We start from the raw sequence: 17,243 nt of genomic DNA, 5'->3' as shown, positions 1-17,243 counted from the left end.
ACACATTCAGGGTGGCCGGATAGCTCAACAGGTTGGGCAGACGACCCATGTACAGGGGCGATAGTCCCCGACGCAGCAGCTGTGGTTTGATTCCAGCCAGCAGCTAATTTGCTGCATGTCCTTTCCCCACTCTTCTCCCCATGTTTCTCTGTCACTCATTCTCTGTCCTATACATTAAAGGCAAAAAAGCCCCAAAAAATATCTTAAAAAAAAAAATTTAAAAAAGAAGAAAAGAAGACACATTCAGCATGGTGAAACATCTCTCTACAGTTGATGTGCAGAGCTGAACAAAAAACATAGTTTGAAGGAGCTGTAAAAATTTAAATAGATGAATCTCTATAGCATGTGAAGCCTCCATTTTTTCCAGTGTTGGTAACATCTGTGGACACTTATTGCCACAAACTTTAGATATATTGTTTCTGGCATCACACCTGTGTCATCCTGCACAGAATAGATTTCTGAGTTCTCACTACTTCTTCATAGTTGTTCTGTTTCCACAGAGGTGCAGGACTTCATAGTGCAGCGAAAAGTGAACTGACCGTGAGGACAAATATGATAGCAGAAAAACCCCCAAAACACTTAACCCAGCATGCTCTACATGCTACGGCGCCTCAAAATGAGCCACAAAAGATTTGGCAACTAGAAAATATCAGATTATTGTAAAGGTTTGAATGTTTTGTTTGACATCAGGCAGGTGAGTCAGAGTTTACCTTGAACAGCGAAGGTGCGTCCAAACACCTCAATGATGGGACAGTTGAAGAAGTATTCTCTGAACATGGTGGTGTCGATGGTGGCCGACATGAGGATGACGCGGACCTCCGGGTAGGTGTTGACCACGTCTCTGAGCACCACCATGAGGAAGTCCGTCTGCACAGACACACGGAAGGTCACAACGGGAAAAATGACTCGTCCTGTGAGCTTTTAAATCAGCAAATTCATGAACTCACGTTGATGTCTCTCTCGTGGATCTCGTCAACGATAACATGACTGATGCCTCTAATTCCTGCTTCGAGCTTCCGCAGCAAAACACCTGAAAACACACAATAGACTCCTAAATACATACAGCCAAAATATCAAATCTACTTTTAAATCAACATGATTAAAAAATATATTTGATAGATGATTGTTGTCAAACATTCTCAGGCACCAGCTTCTTCCATCTTTTTTTTCAGATCTTTTTTTATTTTTGGGGGCATTTTTATGCCTTTATTCCAGAAGTTATTGGAGAGAGCCAGGAAAGGTCAGGACAAGAGTGGGGAATGACGTGCAGCAAATCAGCCATGGGCCGGACTCGATTCTTGACCGCTACGTCGGTCGAGCTACTGGGGCACCTCCGGTTTTACATTTTAACAAACACAATCTTTGTTGTATACATTACAATATTCTGCTCCTTTATTACAATGCAATATCTTTTTTAGCATCAACTTTGTGTTCTTTTTTTTATGCTGCTGATTCCAAGAACTGCTAAACTACCTTTTGTTTTTGTTTTTTTTTTTAGAACAAAAACAGTAAAGATCTGTTCTATCTTTTGGGTTTTACCAACTGATCAGACAAATAAAATACATGATTATGTTCAACTTTAGGGAACAGTGAGTCATGGTCATCATTTTCTACAATAAACAATCAATCAATTATTAAGCAAAATAATTGTTAAATGTGTTAAATACCACTTTTCATCTTGTTTCTGCGTGTTGATGATTTAACAGACAGAGCAAGTGACTGTAGTTTAGTTCATACTCAGGGGTTTTCCTTAAAATTTCTCTGTTAAAGCATTAATTGTGTAAAAGTAGGATGTTTGAAAGCCAGATTCTTGTTTAAATCTGTTTTTTTAAGACCATGACCCTTTTTAATTGTTTGTCATATATCTGTGTAGATTCTCAGACATCCAGATCATGGTAATCTTGGAAGGTTCAGTAAAAAGCAACTGTTCTTCTGATTTAGGTTCTTGAGGATGTTTCTTCAGGTCTAAACTAAAACTAAGACTGCCACCATTGACAAGAAATTCAACAACAGTGAAAGAAGACTAAATATGACACTAAGCAGGTTTCTATTATTCCAGATATTAACTTTGTGTTCTCTTATCCATTGTGTTTGTGTCTGGTGACCCTCAGGCCTCACACGGCACATGAAGCCACAAATAATTCTGTGGAGGCCTTCAAGTGTTTCGTTAGTGTATAAACAAATCTGACACCAAGACAAAACCTAAGGAGCCTGACCTCCACCCTTTCTGACCTTCACTGGAGGAAGTATGCAAGACAAACATATTGATAAGACAGCGATTTTCTACCTTTGCTCTTGTCTTGTAGAGGCCTCGAATGCATTCGATCAACTGGTAACAAAACTCCCAAAGACAGCTGCTTCTTGGCAGTTTACTTTGTTAGAGAAATTGTTGATACATAGCCCTAACTTTTTGGAAGGACAGTTTTTGGGTTTTGGTAATTCATTACTCATAAATAGGTCCTGACAGAGTCACTTGAGGATTTAGAAAGGTTTTGACGAAATGTGTTCTTGCTCTGTTTCTCGTTTTGAAGGGTGGCTATCAGATATTTATGCAATCAATAGTTCAGTTCATTTCCGTGTTGGAGTCGCAGCTCATCAACATTAATCAGCTGGAATAGCTTTTCACGCAACAAAACAGTTTCAAGTCAACTGTAAATTTGTTAAACTTAAACAGATTTCAGGGTTGGATTTGATCTGTTTTTACAACAAATTTGAAGTTTTTCTGGCAAACTGATCAACTAGGAAGCAAAGACTTTAATTATTTCGACACTAAAACAGCAGTACAGGTGACACTTGGGTACTGATTAACTGTTAGTCAATTACTTCCCGTTAATAAATTAACCGATTAATAATATACTGAAAACTGTAATGCACATTAGTTGTAGCACCTCGTTGCGCCACTAAGTGGAACCTCTTACTATTCAAGTGAGGTGAAAAAATTGTAGTTTGTTTGGCAGGTGCGCTCAGGGGCTAGGGACAGAATGGTAATGTTCAAATGTAATTTTTCAAATGAATAGTTTTTGAACAATGTTTGAATAGTTTTGAGATTGTTATTTCAGTTATGTTGTGTCTGAATTTTGATTGTTGTGGATGTATGATGTTTTCAGTTATGGGGGTTTCGCAAACAACGGGGCAGCATAACAGAGACTTCTGTAACGGTTAATAGCGTCCAGTCAGCACTTTCGTCCAGAGAATTAGCTCAGATTAACCTGGACATCATTGCTGTGGTGCCAACTATTAGCAGCTATTCAAATGAAATATTTAATATTGAACAATAATAATTAAGTGCCTGGTATTTACATCATCAGATCATAAAATGTCTAATGTCAGTGATACGGTTTTATGGTGAACATTGTCAGTGGTCAAAATTACTATTTGAATATGGAAAGATATCCACTTTATTTTATTAATTTCAACAATTAATTAGCTATCGACTGTTAGCAAGGCCGACTATCAGTTAAGGAAATTGTTTAAAATTCGCATCTTTGGTTGATACATGAAAAGATTTGAAGTTTTATTAAACATTAGTGGAAGTGAAGACCCTTGGGTTACTGAACAGCACAACCAAGCTCTTACCTTATCGTTTATATGTTAAAACATCTATTTACTCATTTTATGTTTAAACTTTTTTGTTTGTTGGATAAATATATTGTTAGCAGAGTGATATAAAGTTGCACAAGGTTCTAAAAAAAAGGGATTAGAGGGAAAAGCTAAGGAGACAGGTTTACATCCCTTGAAGCCTTTTTGTCTTTACAAGGTTGGATCCAGCTTTTCTTATCTGGTATGAAAAGCAGATCACAGTTAACACAGTCCAATGACTTTCTGTTTGCGATAAAAGCTGTAACATTTGGGATTATATAGCACAAATGTAAAAGAAGACTCTCCTTTTTTGAGAGTCTGGACAAACTCTTTTGTTCCGCATGTTGCACAGAATATTAAATCTACCAAAGACCCGGCAAAGTGTTTTGAGGCATCTGTTGACATACCAACAGTGCAGAAGAGGACACTGGCGTGGGGTCGCGGGAGGACGGACTCAAAACGAACGCTGTAGCCACAACTTTTCCCGAGATCCTCCCCTCGCTCGTAGGCAACTCGCTCTGCCACAGACACGGCGCTGATGCGTCTTGGCTGCAGAGGATGACAGCAGGTTTACTGACACAACACAAAACTACATCAATGATACATTATCTGAAATTTCAGAGTATGCTGATGATTTAAGTTGCCAATGGGCCCAAAACTGGTAAATTCTAAAAAGAAGCCTCTAAAATCATCTTTAGGCACAAATTCTAATACGTGAACATGGTTACACTCTTTGGAGTAATTATATTTGATCAACATACATGTTTTTCTTATTTTTCTGCTAAAATCAAACACCTGTTGTTGGCACTGGTATGCTACGCATTACCTGGGTGACTACTATGTTGCAGTCCGATGCTCGGCCGCTCTGGATGAAGCGGTCCAGGATGTACTGAGGAACCTGGGTGGTTTTACCGCAGCCAGTCGCTCCTCTGATGATCACCACAGGGCTTTTCTCAATGGCTGCCATGATCTCCTCCTCGAACTGTTTGACGGGCAGCTGCTCGCGCTCCATCAAGATCTGAACAACACCATTTCTGTTTTTTTACACTCTCGTGTCTCAGAATGTTTTCAACCTGACTTTGATTAAAGCAAAAAAAGACAAGTTTGTCATAGCTAAAGCATCCTGACCTTCTGCAGGTTGTCGTCATTTATCAGCTGGTACTTGAGCTCGTTGTGCAGATCTTCACTGATCTGCTCCGGAGTGCACTGAATGGGTTAAGCACAATATTAAAGGCAAAACTTCATGACTTTTGTCCATATTAAGACTTCATAAATCTGTTCAGTTTAGATGTCAGGTAAATGTTGTACGAAGAACACGCAACAAAGTACAGATAGTTTATATTGTGTCATGTTCAAATTTGTCACAGCCAAAAATGACTGGTTTAGACATTTTGTTTTATTGAACTGGATTCTGATAATCCAGGTTTTTTACACTTTTGTGTCTTAGAATTCAGATTTTTGATAGTTTGGTGTTTTAATATCAAGTTTTATATTTTGATGTACAAATATTTAGCTTTTTTTTTTTTAACATTCTTAATATAGAAGGTTTTGATGGTTTGGTGTGTTACTATTTAAATTTCATACACTTTCTTGTCTGTCGTGCCCCCTGAAACACTCCATTGCGGAAGAAAACAGTTGGAGAGAATAACTCTGTTTGACGTGACTTTGGGCTTTTTAGGTTTGCAGACCTTTAACATGCACAAAAAAGCTACTATACAAGATATATATGAACAAAGACTCACGTAGGCCAGCGGTCCCTCGTCGATGTTGCTGCTGGTCCAGGGGTTCCAGTTGACCTGAGGAGGTGACCAGGGGACGACACCGGCTCCAATCTGACGCTGTGACGGGTCAAATGTCGCCATCTTTCCCTGAACCAGAGACACCGGGCTGCTGGGGTCTGCAGGCTACACGAGATGAACCCTCAGGTTACACACTGAACTGAACCAAAGTGTTAATTTATACTGATTTTAATTTAAGTTAGTGTTTGTGTTATATACTTCAACTCTGCACATCCAGTGCCGTTTATCAATACTGACAGGTCAGGTCTAGTGTTTTGTAATGACTGCTTCTGTGAGCCTTAAAGAGATTATTACTGCCCTCTATGTGCAGAGAACAACAGAAACACTGCCCTGCATCACATCATATCACAATCTTTTGTTCCCCGAGGAGTTCTGTGGCATTCTCATCTGCTGCTTGAGGAAGTTACTGAAAATAATTCCTGTCAAGTCTGGTGCTATAGATGTCTGTGCAAGTCAAGTCTAAAATTGTTAAAAATCTAAGTGAATTCTGGTACTATAGATGTCTCTGCAGCCACACAAGGACCAAACAAAATCAAGTCCATAATTGTAAACATTTTCAAAGAAGTCTGGTACTACAGGTGTCACTGCAGCTACAGAGGATCAAATAAAGTCAAGTCTAAAATTGTGAAAATTCTGAGCAAAGTCTGATACTATAGACATTTCTGCAGCCACACAAGCACAAAAGAAATTCGTCTCTAAAATCAGGAAAACTTTGAATGGAGTCTGCTACAACAGATGTCCCTGCACATGGACTGAATAAAGTAAAGTACAAAATTGTTAAAATTCTTCATTAAAATGAAGTCTGGTATAAATGTCTGTCCAGTCACACAAGGACCAAATAAAGTCACGTATTTTAAGAACATTTTGAATAAAATCAGTTACTGCAAATGTCTGTGCAGAGGGTATGAATTATTGGGTGTTCCAAAACAGGCCTTGATAGAAAATAGAATGAGAATTTCCCTGAAAAGTCTGGCTCTGTTTGATCAAAGAACGTCAGGTTAGTACCTGACAGATTAAATGGACAAACTAATCAGCGGCAGGTTTAGGAGGGTTTCAAAGCAACTCACAGGTGGGGGGATGTGGACACCGAGCTCCTGGACAACATTGGCCAACTGCTGCCCAAGGTCCGGTGACACATTGACGTCAAATGCCTCCAACTGGAAACAAAACACACAACAACAGAGTCAAACCCAACCAGGAAGCTTCAGTGTTGCACATTATTCAGAAAAAAAAAACATAACTTTTTTTCTTAACACTCCCAATCCCAAGGGTATTTTTTGCTCCTGTTGCACTATGTTGAATGCATCATCCAACAACTTTCCTGTATACTATTTTTTGAGCCATGCTGCACTTATATTATTGATCCAGTATGCTTTAGTTTTCTCTTTGCTCTGGGGAAACACTGCCTGCAATTAACCTGAAAGCTAAATTAGAAAACAAAATTTTTGACTGTTAGTCACAACTGAATCACTAATGACTTCTCAGTTGTGCTGAGGCTGCATGGTGACTCAGTTGTTAGTACTGTCGCCTCACAGCTACATCCCTGGTTCGCGTCATGGTTAGGATGCCTGGGATGTTTCTGTGTGGAGTTTGCATGGTCTCCCTGTGCAGCGTGGGTTCTCTGGCTTCTCCCACAGTCTAAAACCATTCTGAGGTTAATTGGTGATTCTAAATTGTCTGTAGGTGTGAATGTGAGTGTGCTTGGTTGTCTGTCTCTAAGTGTAGCCCTGTGATAGACTGGCAACCTGTCCAGGGTGTCCCCTGCCTTCTCCCTGAGTCAGCTGGGATAGGCTCCAGCGCCCGATGACCTAGTGAGGATCAAGCAGTGTAAGGTAGAATAAGGTTGAATAAGGTGATTTTGAAGAAATATGAAATTCTATGCTTATTTTTTTGGTTAATAGTCTAGAAAGTACCACGTCACAGAGGATTACAACCACTAGAAAGCTAAAAATCTGACGTTTCTTTCTTTTTATAGCTTTTGATTTTGATAAATGGTGTAATTTTGGTGACATTTTCTCAGAACAACATGCCTTTCAAACCCACCGACTGGTTGTTGAACTCAGAGGGTTAATGTGAAAGAAAAAAGGCACCTAAGATACATATACATTTTATGCATTTACACATTACAAAAAGTGGGTTTAGAATGAACTACTATTTCACTGCTGTCTTGTAAAAAAATCTGGAAAAATCTTTTTCTTGAATTCCTTAAAAGCTAAAACTGTTTATGAATATCAGGTGGCTTCCATTAACATTTTACATAATATTTAAGGTAGTTTTTCTGTGTTAATGATTTGTATTTTCTATTTTATTGTTTGCATTTTGCAATTGTATGTGTGTTTCTCTGCTGCACTCATCCAGTGTCAACATTTTCAAATGAGCCAACGTTGTTATGTTGCCATGTGAAAGAGTTAATGGGAACAGTAGTGGTTTTTCTCTGTTATTTTTTTAGCGTACAGTTTCTCCCTCCTTCTTCTTGGTGACGCCGGAGTACGCCTCGATGACTCCCAGATGATACAGCTGCCGGATCAGCGACAGAGCACAGGACTGAGCCGCCAGCTTCTTGTTGGATCCATGCTCTCGAGCTGTGATCCCTGCAGAATACAACAGAACCAACAGCAGTGAGTCAGAACCAAAGCACCTGATTTTACATCTCCAGTGTGTGTGTGTGTGTGTGTGTGTGTGTGTGTGTGTGTGTGTTGTTTATCTGCTCTTTCTTTCATTTGTTTTCTCATAAAGAGGTTTGTTATTGAATCTTTTTCTCATCAGAGTCAAAAGGCTGCAGGTGACTGCAGGTGAGGTTGGACGTGACAAATAAAACTTACTTAAATGGTAAAGACTAGGGGTGTAACAACACACGTATTCGTACCGAACTGTTCGGTACAGGCCCTTTTACAGACGTATACTGTGGTACAAAAATTTTAAGACGATTAAGAATGGCCAATGTACAGAATTGTTTCAATTGAAAAACTTTAAATCTCATGGTGCCCACAGTTGCGGTGGACCTTCTCTGGCTCACATTTGAGCAGAGCAAAAAAAAAGTAGGAGTTTCCTGTGGATCCCAGGATGTGACGGACCATTTATTCTCTTGTTGGCGCTTCCTTAAAAGCCTGGTCTGTATGACTAGCGAATGGTATGGCAAATGCTAACAACAACAACAACAACAAGCCAGACCTGGAAGACACTCCGGTGTCATCAAAATCACCCCTCTGGGATCACTTCGGTTTCCTGCTAAAGTCCGAAAAAGGAGAAAAACAAGTCGACTAGATGAAAATTGTATGTCCGTATTGTGAGGCGGTCTTCAACTATGCATCCGGCAACACGTCAAACTTACACACTCATTTGAAAAGTCAGCATTCAAGCATAACTACTGAGAGAAAAAATAATGAACTACGCAAATGTTGCACAGTTCGTGACTGTGCTGGAGCTCTGACTCCATTCAGTCCTCACTGCTGTCTTCTCAGCAGTACATGAGGAAGCTACAGCCAGGCAGCATCACAGGAGTGGACTGAGCGGAGCTACTGACAGATAAGTTCAGAACCATGTTGTGACATTAACAATGACTCAGCATGTCTCCTGTTTCACTTTAACTCTCTTTGCCATGTGTCAGTACGACTGACACGTGCTTCCGTGCGTCGGTCATGCTTTCATTTATGTTGCATTGCTAAAGTTGTGCTAACCTTGCTTAAGCTACTCCCTGTCTGTTTGTGTTAGCAATAACATCACTGTAGTTATGCCAACCTAGCTTAGCATTAGCTAATAGCTGAAAGTCAGTGGGTAACTGTAGAAATAACGTAAGTGTACCAAATATTTGAGAGTATAGAACGAGGGTTCATCACGCCGTCAGCTTGTTATTGATGATATCAATGTTATTTCAAATGCTAAAGCTATGTTCTGATTATCCATGAATCGAATAGTGTAGATAAAATGAATGCAGAACTTGGTGGAAATCACAATATGGTGGAAATGAGCTTCTTAGCGGAGGTTTGCGCCCTCAGAATGCTCTTCTAGTTAGCCATGTTTTACAAACTCGCCCCATTTATGAACAGTACACAAGCTCAAATTTGGCTGCATAATACTCCTTGCACTTATTTGAAAAAGATTAATTTTTATATTTATCGCTGAGCTTGGTTGTTTGCAGCAGTGTCTTCCTTTTTTATACTGTAAAAGTAATTTAGTTCTGTTTACTATTTATTTTGTTTTGTTTATTTGATATTGAACTATACAGCAGTTTTTCTGTTACATTTGTATACATTGTACATTTCATTTGATTTACTGAGTTGTTAACAGCTTTTTGGTTTAATACTATAAACAAATGTTTTGGATTAATTATGAGCAGGTTTATCTTTTTTTAATTTTTCCCCTTAACTGAGAACCGAACCGTACCGAACCAAACTGTGACTTCTGTACCGAGGTGCGTACCGAACCGTGATTTTTGCGTACCGTTACACCCCAAGTAAAGACTGATTTTAATGTTTGGGACTAAACTGGGTTAACAATTACCTACTTTCTAGTTGAGCTGATTTCAAGCATTCTAGCTGCATCTCTTCAGTAGTTTCTGTTAATAACTCTTATCCAGAGCTAAAACTTTTATTCATCTAAACTTTAATTTATCTTCTACATAAAAAATTCTTAACTTTTCCTCCAGCTCAGTGCTGAAGTTGTGAAAGTTGTTGTTTAAAGCATGAGCAATAAACTGATTGGTTAATTAATTTCATTATGGGAAAATGGGAAATATTACAACATTTATAGAGTCTTACTTCTGCCGAGCTGTTTCACAAACAGCTGCATCTCCGCTATGAAGCTCCTGTAGACACAAACACAAACATCACAGCTTCACTTTCTGCATTTGCCAAAATAAAAGCCACGGACAAAACCTCAAAGTGAATTGCTGAACTCACCGGCCGTGTTCTCAGGAGGAGGCCTGTATGTTTTTCTGCCAGACTTTGGGATTATTAAACACCAATCATCTGCTTTGATTCCGGTATCTTCCGGCTGCTCTCTGCCCTGTGGTGAACAGCGACACCAGAAATCACAACCAGACTCCACTGAGCCCCGAGCTGCACCCATGGGACAGCTTTAGTGCACCTAAACGCTGTCCCATGTCTTCCTTCAGTGTGGTTGTGAGCTCTGGCGTCACCTCGTTTTTTTTTCCCTGATGGAGCAGGAAACTCACTCAGCCCTTCAGAATAATTAATTTACGGCCAAGAATTTGTGCCAAATTGTGCACAGAACTTATCAGTTTTCCTTGAAACACCCTTGGCTTTAAAGTAAACATTTTCTAAGTTGGTGCAAATAAATGAAATTGGAAATAGCTCCAAAATCAAGAGAAACCTGCAGAAGTTTGCTGTTTACACTCTATCAACACTGTTTAAATGCAATTCCAAATGAGATATACATTGAAAATTGAACACATTTAATTGTCTAACCAGGATTTAGATTATGTCTGCTCCAGTGTAAACAGAGTATCAACAGCACAGTTCAGCTTTGTTGAAAGGAGAATAATCAAACAGTGAGATCTCTCTGGTGTAGCCGACACACTCCGGAGGTCTCTGGGTTTACAGCAGTCCAGCAGAAAAACATACGGAAACGTCCTGAAAACCAAACTTCTCACTTCATCTCTGTAGTGCAACACACACCAGCTGCGTCTCAATTAGAATCTTACAGCAAGAAAAAGTAAAGATGAAGAAGAGAAACAGGACGCTGGAGTATCCTGATGTGTCGAGACCCAGCTGGTGTGTGTTGCCTTTAAAAGAAAAAAGTTTAAGTGCATAAATAACAATTCCCATAAATAGGATAAAGAAGCAGCAGAAAACAAAGCAAAAAATACAAAAAAAATAGATGAGGAGGTAACAGAAAATGAAGCTGCATCTCCAGAGTTTGTAAGCTGGTAGTGAGCAAGTAACTACTCAGGGATCAATAAAATATTTCTGATTCTGATCTCAAAGGTTCAAAATATATTTATGCGAAACCACTTGTTATCGCTACAAAATGTTCCAACAAACCCCTGTATGGAAAAAAGCACCTTAATTAACAGCAAATTACTTAAATAAGTGTCTGAATCTGCACTTACAGCTAAATAATTCAAAGGATCTGTGGCCAGAAGGTCAGCAGGAAACTCCACATCAAATCCAGACTGAAGTGAAAACAAATGTTATTTGCAGCTACTAAGGAGCTGGAATGTAAAGTTATTGTTGTCCAAAATAACTCCTTTAAACCAGAAATCATGAATCCTTTGGGCCATTCTTCATGTATGGAAAATGTGAGGCTGCTTTGTTTATTTACTAAATTATTTTTACATTTTTAACTTATAAGACTAACAGAATAATTGAGTATTATTTTCTGTTCATCAACCGTGAAATTTTACCTTAAAATTTGCACAGTGCAGGTCAGTTTTTAGTGTAAGTCCATAATAATTTCTCTGCAAACTGTAACACATCAGACTGGATTTGGATAGAAATGTGCTGCTGGTATAAAAACCTATAATGTTCCTGATCCAGACCTGTTGTGGTCCGGTCCAACTTGGCTGTATTTATACTCAGCACTGGTCTTCTCCTTCTGGAAGAACTGGTTCAGACGGGCCTTAGCGTTCTCTAGAGTCCAGTTGCCATGAAGATTAGCGTTCAGGTCCACTTCCTCCGACTCCAGAGTCTGCAAACAAAACCCAAACCAACGGATGTAAACAGACATCATCTCTGCATGTTCATGTGAACAGAAAATGTGTTCATTTCAAGTTTTTTTCCCCCTGTCTTTTTTGTCTTTTCTAAATGCTCCACATAGCAGTGATGGGCACAAGTAGTTGTCACTGTGACAAAGGAACTCTGGCCTGGTTGAGCCCAGTTTGTCTTCACCATATGAGGTCATTAAGTTTCACGTAAGTTCTTGTCATGGTGCCCATTGCTAGTTAAACCCCAACAATGCTCACTGCTCACCAACATGAATTGCCTATTTCTCCTTTTCTTTAGGGTCGATATCAGTGGTGATAATTGGTGATCAAGAAAGTTTGTTAACCGGTATTTGGAAACAATATACATTACATGTAATATTTTAACAGCATGTGATAACAGAGAACCTGTCAATCATAGCCAGGCTTCTTCATTGATAAGTGTGAATATAACTGTATAACTGAATATGTAAAATAGAAATATCAGTGGTTAAATTAGGACGCTCTCCTCTGTTTATGTGGGATCAGCTGAGATTAATCAGTTTGGCTCCTGCAGTTGAATCTGTTGTTCTTCCTTATTGTCTTAATCTTTCACTGTTTTGTCACTTTTATTGCCCACTAAGATCCATATCTTAAAGTATTATTATTGTTTTCCAGACTCCGTTTCAGGGTAATTTGTGGATGCCTTCTAACTAGCCGCGAGCCACTGTGAGAGGAGCGAATTTCCTGGTTTGTGGCAACGGCTTGTGTTTCTGGTTAAACTTTTTCAGTCTCTGCTTGAGAGACATTTCTGAGACTACAGAGTGACGACAAACAGAGAGAGGAGGCTGCATCAGACCTGAAGTAGTGCATTCAACCCTTTCAACAGCGCATGTGAACAAGCAACTCAGTCATGAAATAAATTGTGTAAATGAAGTAAAATGACATTGTTTGACCCCCCCCCCCAAAAATCACCAGAAAACGTGATTTTCGCTACCTTGTTTCCGAAATGTTTACAAGCAATCCAAACTAACTAATTACAAGACTTTGGCTGATGTCTCAGTATATAAGAACTTGTAAATAATTGCATATATCCCTGGTAATTATGAAGTTTACCTTTACTTTTTCTTTACCACACCTGTATTTCACCTGTATGTATATGACAAGAACAAACTTCCATATATATTTAACCGTCAATTTGTCTACTTTTGATTGATACCAGATGATGTGAAGTCTACTTAAGAATTTATGAGTGATTAATCAAAACTATATCTGATCATGAATTTCAAGCAAAGTTACTTAGTGTTGAAGGGGTATTTCAAGCCAAAGATACTTAGTGTTGAAGTGCATAAGGAATACACATTTACTTAGTGTTGAAAGGGTTGATTTATCAATAACAACACCAATATTGATAAACGGAAAAATTTTAAACATCTGCCACGATAACTGGCCAGGCCAATAATCAGCCTGTCCCTTGCAGATACTAAATATTAATTGACTCGGATCAGATTGGGGGTGAAAAAAACTTCATAAGAACCTCCCTATTCACAAATTATCAGATTTGTACCGCTTGTGCCTCCTGTTCATCTCTCTTGGCGTAGTACTCCTTCAGGTTGGCTCCTCTGTCCCACTGAGCTTCTCCTCCTTCTCTTCCAGCTGCTCCTCCTCGTCCTCCCCACCCAATGTTGCCTCCACCTGAGTAACCCAGTCCAGTCACTCCTGGAACCGGCCCACTGCTGCTGCCACCGCCCTCTTCTAAAACCAACAAACACAAGCAAGTAAGAATGAAGACAACTGAATACCACAACCATCAACCTGCTTCTCTCACAAGACAGAGTTTGATCTGACAGAACTACACACAAAGCAGTGACACGAAGAGCTAATTAAAATATGACTTAAAGTTACCTTGCTCAGCTTTTACTACAAGATGAGGTGGCAAAGGACCGCACGAAGGAAGGTTTCCAAATTCGCCATTTCCTCTATCTCCTCCTCCTCCTCCTCCGTCGAGTTGATCGGGCTCTGGAACACTCGCCTGCGGATAGAAAACTTTGATTCAGTCTGTGAACAACTCAAGTCAATTAATATGATGCTCATTAACATCAGGATGGCAGCTGAAGCCGCCAGTTGTCTGCTACCTTGAGCCTTATTGAGGATATTTAACAATCTAAACTCTGCTCTTGTCACATTTTACTCACTGTGGGTTCATTTTTCACTACAATATAAAGTCCTGCACCTCGATGGAAACAGAACAACCATGAAGGAGGAGAGAGAGCTCAAAAATAGTTTCTGTGCAATATGACACAATAAGAATGCTATAAATTGTGAAAAGAAAAAAAGGGAAAATAGTTGAATTTCGTTGATACAATATTTTACGAAAAAATGAAGAAACTCAGAGTCAACATGTACAATATGTTTCCAAGTGTGCACAAGTGTCACCAAAACTGAAATAAAATAGGGACTCCACATGCTACAGATATTTTACTATCGTCATTTTTACAGCCTCTACAAAAATTTTCACCCTGCCCCGAACATCAGCCATAGACATATGTTTGACCACGCTGAATGTACCCTCCAACAACTTTTTCCTCTGTTCACTGTTTTTGATCCATGCTGCATCTGTTTTAATGATCCAGTATGTTATATGACTCAACCATGGCCTATCATTTGTACTGAGGAGCAATTTTTTAAAACTTTTTACAGGATCTGGTGCAAACAGTTTACTAGAGCTAAATTTTTGGAAGAGACAAGTAGAATAAAGGGATTTTGATGCAATATAATTTTATGCTGAAATTTTATTTATTTATTTTTTCTAATGGAACTGCACATCACACCAGCAGAAAGTTGAAAATCTGATGTCGTTTCTTAGTGTGTGTGTGTTTTTTTTGTTTATTTGTTTTTTTTACAGTTTCATGTGGCTAAATGGTGCAAGTTTTGAAATTCCATTAAGTGCATTCATTTCATTAATGCAAGTATGTTTCTTTTTTTGTTTGCTTTGTGACTGAATCTGGTTTATTTTTCACAAGTTTTTAAGCAAGACGGGTAAGGCTAGGATGTTCTCTCCGTGCAGTGTGGGTTCTCTCCGGGTTCTCCGGCTGCCTCCCACAAGTCCAAAAACATGCAGAGGTTATTGGTGATTCTAAATTGTCCGTAGGTGTGAATGTGAGTGTGCTTGGTTCTCTGTCTCCGAGTGTGGCCCTGTGATGGACTGGCAACCTGTCCAGGGTGTCCCCTGCCTTCACCCTAAGTCAGCTGGGATAGGCTCCAGCCCCCCCGCAACCCTCGTGAGGATTAAGCGGTGTATAGATAATGGATGGATGGGTAGTTCTAGGGTTGCTTTCAAGGCAAAAAATGTTGTCGAACTTCCACGAGAATCATCACAGTTTTCAGTGTTCTGCAGTATGTCAGTATTCCAGTGATAGTATTCTGTGTATTACAAACAGGAGTTCCTAATAGATAATTCAGCTGCTTTTAATAGGACAATTTCAATATATGGAAACAAACAGTTTTTTAAAACAAGCTCAAAAACAACATGGCTTTGATTTCTCTCTGTAGTCAGATTGGATCTCTTATACAGTATTTTGGTGTTAATAAAAGGTAGTGGCTGCAGAGATGTAAAATTGACAAGGTAAAATTGGAGGTAATTTCAGCTGAAATACTTACATTACTACCAGTTTTATAATTGATAGATTTATAATTGATAGATTAAATTAGTCTTATCATTTGCAGAAACATGAAATAAAAACAAGGAAAGTTTTGCTGACCCCGAGAGCTGGGACCTCCGATGCGTTCATTTCTCCCACTCGGACCAGATAATTGACAAAATCCCTGGCAGCGTTGGTCTGAGCGTCCTTCTTGTTGGTGGAGTTTCCCATCCCCATGTAGTTGAAGCCATCGACTCGGACCTGAACAGAGAAGAGTTTAGGGTCAGAACAAGCAAGCAGGAGTTAAACTGCTTGAATCAAACAACTTCAGACAGTAGACTCACCTCACACATAAACTTCTGCCTGTTTTTGTTGCCTGCGGCTCGGATGTCGTAGTTGGGAGTCAGTTTCTTTTTCCCACACCAGGCGTACAGGAAGTTCTTGATGTCCGCCATGGTATACTGACAGGAGGGGGAGAGTCCTCCTCTGTGGACCCTTTAATCCTGTCAAACACCTTTACAGTCAGTTAATTTGCTTGTTTTAGGCATCCCACCTAATTGTTAAATTAACTGTTGTATGTGTCGATAACCCTGCTGTCAGGCAGATATGTTGCACCTGCTGAGAAGCCTCAATTATCTGACCGATTTTGAGCATTTTCAAGATTTTTAAAAACTGATTCCTGATTTTTAAAAAAAAAATTTTGTCTAGTAGGAGAATTTCAAGAACTTTGAATGCATCCTCAAGTGTAGTCACAAAAGCCATCAAAAGCTGTGATGAAACTGCCTCTCATGAGGACTGCCCCAGGAAAAGAAAACTAAGAGTTACCTCTGCTGGAGAGGATAAGTTCATTAGTTACCAGCCTCAGAAACCGCAAATTAACAGCACCTCAGATTAGAGCCCACATAAATTCTTCACAGAGTTCAAGTAGCAGCCAAATTTCAACACCAGCTGTTCAGAGGAGATTGTGTGAATCAGGCCTTCATGGTCAAATGGCTGTAAAGAAGCCACTACTGAAGATGAACAACAACAAGAAGAGAATTGTTTGGGCCAAGAAACACAAGGAATGGACATGAGACCAGTAGAAATCTTTACTGTGGTCTGATGAGTTCAAAGTTGAGATTTTTGGTTCCAACTGCAGGGTCTTTGTGAGATGCAGAGAAGGTAAACGATGTTTTCTGCCTGTGTGGTTCCCACTGTGAAGCATAGAGGAGGAGGTGTGATGGTGTGGGGAGGCTTTGCTGGTGACACTGTTGGTGATTTATTCAAAATTCAGGACACCAGATAACCAGCATGCAGCGGCACACCATCCCATCTGGTTTGTGCTTACTGGGACCATCATTAGTTTTTCAACCAGACAAAGAGCCCACACACACCTCCAGACTGTGGAAGGGCTCCTTGACCAAGAAGGAAAGTGATGGAGTGCTGCATCAGATGACCAGGGGCCTCATGTACAAAGGGTGCGTACGCACAAAAACGTGGTCTACGCACTTATCCACACTCATGTTCAGGTGTATCAAGAGTGAAATGAACGTGGAAATGTAAAGTCTTCCACGCCAACTTCTTGACTGGCGTACGCACGTTTCT

At 39.6% G+C, this 17,243-nt stretch overlaps 1 protein-coding gene across 2 annotated transcripts in view; it reads right to left on the bottom strand.

The window, feature by feature from the left end:
* dhx9 (DEAH (Asp-Glu-Ala-His) box helicase 9) overlaps window positions 1–17,243 on the bottom strand; it is a 30,302-nt gene that overhangs the window by 10,455 nt on the left and 2,604 nt on the right. Inside the window, exons 2-15 of one of the 2 annotated variants that reach the window (XM_008275693.1) lie at window positions 16,004–16,162; window positions 15,780–15,920; window positions 13,924–14,050; window positions 13,586–13,773; window positions 11,878–12,026; window positions 10,136–10,182; window positions 7,833–7,969; window positions 6,446–6,535; window positions 5,322–5,483; window positions 4,708–4,785; window positions 4,406–4,597; window positions 3,987–4,128; window positions 948–1,030; window positions 711–867 (exon numbers count right to left, since the gene is read on the bottom strand). In XM_008275693.1, coding sequence (XP_008273915.1) covers window positions 711–867; window positions 948–1,030; window positions 3,987–4,128; window positions 4,406–4,597; window positions 4,708–4,785; window positions 5,322–5,483; window positions 6,446–6,535; window positions 7,833–7,969; window positions 10,136–10,182; window positions 11,878–12,026; window positions 13,586–13,773; window positions 13,924–14,050; window positions 15,780–15,920; window positions 16,004–16,114 — 1,804 coding nt within the window. In that variant the 5' untranslated portion in view covers window positions 16,115–16,162. Of the gene's footprint in view, window positions 1–710; window positions 868–947; window positions 1,031–3,986; window positions 4,129–4,405; window positions 4,598–4,707; window positions 4,786–5,321; window positions 5,484–6,445; window positions 6,536–7,832; window positions 7,970–10,135; window positions 10,183–10,276; window positions 10,367–11,877; window positions 12,027–13,585; window positions 13,774–13,923; window positions 14,051–15,779; window positions 15,921–16,003; window positions 16,163–17,243 lie in introns of those variants that run through there. The other variant, XM_008275694.1, reaches the window with a different exon arrangement.

Source organism: Stegastes partitus, unplaced genomic scaffold, assembly GCF_000690725.1.
Source record: "Stegastes partitus isolate 25-593 unplaced genomic scaffold, Stegastes_partitus-1.0.2 Scaffold57, whole genome shotgun sequence".
NCBI lineage: Eukaryota > Metazoa > Chordata > Actinopteri > Pomacentridae > Stegastes > Stegastes partitus.
The sequence above is the reverse complement of the archived record's forward strand: the minus strand, read 5'-3'. Positions and strand labels throughout refer to the sequence as shown.